Source organism: Podarcis gaigeae (genome assembly GCF_964106915.1).
Source record: "Podarcis gaigeae genome assembly, chromosome: 13".
In the NCBI taxonomy this organism is placed as follows: domain Eukaryota; kingdom Metazoa; phylum Chordata; class Lepidosauria; order Squamata; family Lacertidae; genus Podarcis; species Podarcis gaigeae.
Window position 1 is genome coordinate 2,258,144 of NC_139689.1, and position 4,596 is coordinate 2,262,739.

At 54.2% G+C, this 4,596-nt stretch overlaps 1 protein-coding gene across 1 annotated transcript; it reads right to left on the reverse strand.

Moving 5' to 3' along the window:
- Positions 1–968, reverse strand: TMEM203 (transmembrane protein 203; the record flags this gene model as incomplete). The annotated part of the gene is made up of 1 exon (XM_083707247.1): positions 1–968. Exon 1 carries the CDS (start codon positions 415–417, stop codon positions 1–3), a length of 417 nt encoding a protein of 138 aa, XP_083563373.1. The 5' UTR covers positions 418–968.
- Between the last annotated feature and the right edge of the window lie 3,628 nt (positions 969–4,596).

The following is a 4,596-nucleotide window of genomic DNA, read 5'->3' on the forward strand; positions in this document are numbered from 1 at the left end:
TTAGTTGACCCTGCAGGCCCGGATCATCAGCAGCTGCAGCAGGATGAAGACGGGCGAGAGCAGCAGCCCGAACCACAGCTCCCGGCTCTGGCCCGCCAGCTTCTGGCCCAGCAGCACCTCGAAGACGAACTTGAGGCTCAGCAGCGTCAGCACCCACAGCAGCCGCAGCACCGCCAGCCGCTTCTCGCCGTCCTGGAAGAGCCGCACCGACACGATGGTGCTGAAGTAGGCGCTCAGCCCGTCGGCCGCGAAGAAGGCCGCCAGCACCGCCCACCAGCTCAGCGCCGCCCCGGACTCCCCGCCGTCCGCCTTCAGCACCAGCAGCGCCGACGCCGCCAGCAGCGCCAGCGCCTGCAGGAGCAGCTCCAGGGGCGCGAAGCCCAGCCATTGAACCAGCTCCCGCAGCGAGAACAGCATCGCCGCCGCAGCCTCAGGGGGGACAAACCGCCGCTCTGCGCCTGCGCGGAGGCACGCTTCCGGTCGCTCAAGGCGGCTTCCGGCGCGCCGCGAGTGAAATAAGGCGGGGACGGAATCGCCTCAGGAGGAGAAACGAGGCTCTGCGCCTGCGTGGAGGCTCGCTTCCGGTCGCCGAAGGCGGCTTCCGGCGCGCCGCGGGTGAAATAAGGCGGGGACGGAATCGCCTCAGGAGGAGAAACGAGGCTCTGCGCCTGCGCGGAGGTACGCTTCCGGTCGCTCAAGGCGGCTTCCGGCGCGCCGCGAGTGAAATAAGGCGGGGACGGAATCGCCTCAGCCGCCTCAGGAGGAAAAACGAGGCTCTGCGCCTGCGCGGAGGTACGCTTCCGGTCGCCGAAGACGGCTTCCGGCGCGCCGCGGGTGAAATAAGGCGGGGACGGAATCGCCTCAGGAGGAGAAACGAGGCTCTGCGCCTGCGCGGAGGTACGCTTCCGGTCGCCGAAGGCGGCTTCCGGCGCGCCGCGGGTGAAATAAGGCGGGGACGGAATCGTCTCAGCCGCTTCAGGGGGGCAAAGGCCTCTCTGCGCCTGCGCCGCGGACCCGTTTCCGCTCCCGGAAGCCGGCTTCCGGCGCGCAGCTGTGAAAAGAAAGCGAGAATAGCGTCGCCTCAGGACGCCTGCGCGGTTGAGCCGTTTCCGGTCTCGGAAGCGGCTTCCGGCGCGCTTCTGTGAGAAGGTGGAACAGCGTCGCCTCAGGAGGAGAAACGCGGCTCTGCGCCTGCGTGGCGGACCCGTTTGCTGGAATCATAGGGTTGAAAGGGACACCCAAAGGTCATCGAGTCCAACCCCTTCGCTGCTAATGGTGTTAATGGCGCGCTGAGCGGTACTGCGGTTGGGGGAGGGGCCCTGGGACCAAGGCTAAGCCCAGGGCAGCTGATGAGGGGATAGCAATGGCCGGGCTGGAGGCGCGTGTGGCGGGCGAGGGCGCAGGATCCGCGCACTGGGGGGGTGGGGTGGGGTGAGCACCAGGAGGCTCATCCGGCCTCATGCCAACCCAAAGAGGAACTTTTTTACCCCACAAAAGGGAAAGGAGGGCTGGCCAGTAAGGAGAAGCCCTCTGCCTAAAGGCTCCTTGCCAGTTTCTGGAGTTAAATCCACGCTGCGCAGCTGCAGATGGAGCAGCTAATTGCAGGAAGGAAATGATAGAGTCACAGAGCTGCAGCTGGACGGAATCCCCAAGGGCCCCCCCCTCCAACCCCCTGTGATGCTGATACGATATGGATGCAATGCAGCTGCAAAGTGCTAGCTTGAAAAGTAAACACGATGGGAATGTTGGCACTGCCCGTGGGAAACAGAGGGACAGTCAATTCACAGTGCGAAGCACCGGAATTAGCTCAGAGTGTAATATGAGCTCTTCCGTTTATTCCTGTCCAGGAATTACAGGAAGTCTTTGTCACTTGACTGCTGGAGCTTGAAGAGAGCAGTCACGTTTTTTGTAATGCTGCAAAGACAGAAATAAAGGCACGTAAATACGTTTCTGTCTATCTCTTTCCCCTGCCGGGGGGCAGGAAACAGGGGGGGTGTTCTTCGCACATTTGAGAAGAATCGCCTATCGAGACCTCGCCTGGATCTTGCTGGGGAATGCAGCCAGGGAGGTCAACAGGGAATCATGCCGGGTGCCTGGGAGAGTTGCCAGTTTCTCCTGATAAAGGCTTGATTCCCGACAGATGCTACTGGGTTGCTGTTTATAATTTCATTATGTATTTTGTGGTTTTATATCTTGATTTTATTCTGTGAGACCCCTGGCATATAAATTCAATAAATAAAATAAATGCAGGAATCACAGCTAAAGAATCCCAGGCAGTAAGCCATCCAACCTCTCTTTAAAATCTCATGTTTGTCGTGATATTTTAATGATGGTTTTAAAACTGCTTTTTAAGTGTTGGAGGGCTCTCACCCTCAGAAAGTTGTTCCTAATGTTTGGACAGAATTCCTCTTGTAATATGAATCTGTTGCTTCAAGTCCTTCCCTTGGGATGTAATAAAAAATGTAAGGTCTTATATATATATATATATATATATATATGCAGGTTTTGGTGTCCTCGGGTGTCTTCCCGTGTAAAAGTTGGGGTGTCTAGACGACGTTTCGACGAGGTCTCACTCGTCATCTTCAGGCTGGTGCTTTCGGCTTCTTGTTACTGGAACAGAGCGGGATCTCAATGTTTGAGTTCCTATAAATACTGTAGAGGGGGTGTGGTGTCTAGCCTCCAATGTTCTGGGCAGAGAGGAAGTTCCCAGGCTAGTGTGCCTTTTCTTCTTTTGTTCCTTAATTACTTGAGAGATACCTTGAGTGATTTCTTGAGTGATATCCTGAGTACCACTTAGGTGGGTCATTAGGTGTGGATTAGTTGCTAAAGTCTTTGTGTCTTGACCTCTTGAACTTTGTGAAGAGTTTTCCTGAGAAGATGGCTGTATTGCACTTAGTTGTGCTTTGGCTTGGCTTCGTGTATAGGGGCGAGCTGTGGTTTTGTGGCTTGTGTCAGCACACTAGCCTGGGAACTTCCTCTCTGCCCAGAACATTGGAGGCTAGACACCACACCCCCTCTACAGTATTTATAGGAACTCAAACATTGAGATCCCGCTCTGTTCCAGTAACAAGAAGCCGAAAGCACCAGCCTGAAGATGACGAGTGAGACCTCGTCGAAACGTCGCCTAGACACCCCAACTTTTACACGGGAAGACACCCGAGGACACCAAAACCTGCATTCCTGTACCCGTGAAAATCTACGAAAGCATATATATATATATATATATATATATATAAAATAAATGTTTGTGAATGTGCCAGCCAGGCACATGCATAGATGTGTGGGCCGCATGTCTGGAGCAGGGCGGGGGGCATCCTGAAACCACTTTGACTCCCAAACTGACCAAATGTTTTCTCTGCAAGGAGGGAGGGGGTGAGGGAACCTTCCCATTGTCTCAGGAATTGGGTAATCACCAACTCAAAGGAATGGCCAGACTAGCAGGAAAGGCAATCAGATAAGGCATTATTAGATAACCTGCCAGACAGGGTAAAAACAAGGCACTCGGATTTCTGTTGTAGACCGCCTTTTCTGTGATGTAGGTATGATGTATGGAGGGGTGGTCTTGAGCTCCAGGGAAGGCAATTTAAAATGTCTATATAAGGGCAGGCGCACCTGGGTTCTGGGTCCTCCTCCTTCCCTGCGTTTGAGGGGAGCACCCTGTTGCAACAGCTTTGATAAAGATCAGGCTTACCAGCTGCTTTGTTCTCAATATTCTCTGGTTGGCCTCTGTTATCTTCTTCTACCGATAGGGAACCCACCCAAGGACTCTATACAGGCTCTTGGATACCCCATTAGGGAAGAAAGGGAGATTTTGTTTACAATGGGGACAAGCTTGCTCTACCTTCCATGTGACAGCCCTTCAGATATTTGAAGATGACTCTCCTATCAGGGATGCAGGTGGTGCTGTAGGTTAAACCACAGAGCCTAGGACTTGCCGATCAGAAGGTCAGAAGTTCGAATCCGCGTGATGGGGTGAGCTCCCGTTATTCGGTCCCTGCAGTTCGAAAGCACATCAAAGTGCAAGTAGATAAATAGGTACCGCTCCGGCGGGAAGGTAAACGGCGTTTCCGTGCGCTGCTCTGGTTCGCCAGAAGCGGCTTCGTCCTGCTGGCCACATGACCCGGAAGCTGTACGCCGGCTTCCTCGGCCAGTAAAGCGAGATGAGCGCCACAACCCCAGAGTCGACCACGACCGGACCTAATGGTCAGGGGTCCCTTTACCTTTACCCTCCTATCACCTCTCAGTCTCCTCTTTTCCAGGCTAAAGATACCCAGCTCCCTCTGCTGTTCCTCACAAGGCTGTTTCCAGACCCGTCATCATCTTGGCCACCCTCCTCTGCACACAAACCAACTTGTCAATATCCTTAAACAGAGGTGCTCAGAACTAGACACAGGACTCCAGCTCATAGCTGTCAACTTTTCCCTTTTCTGGCAAGGAATCCTATTCGGAATAAGGGAATTTCCCTTTAAAAATGGGAAATGCAGACAGCTATGCTCCAGGTGGGGTCTGACCAGACTTCTGCTGATGCAGCCTAGAAAAGCATTAGCCTCTTTTGCCGCCGCATAACAGGAAGGAAATGCTCAAGGAGAGATGCTG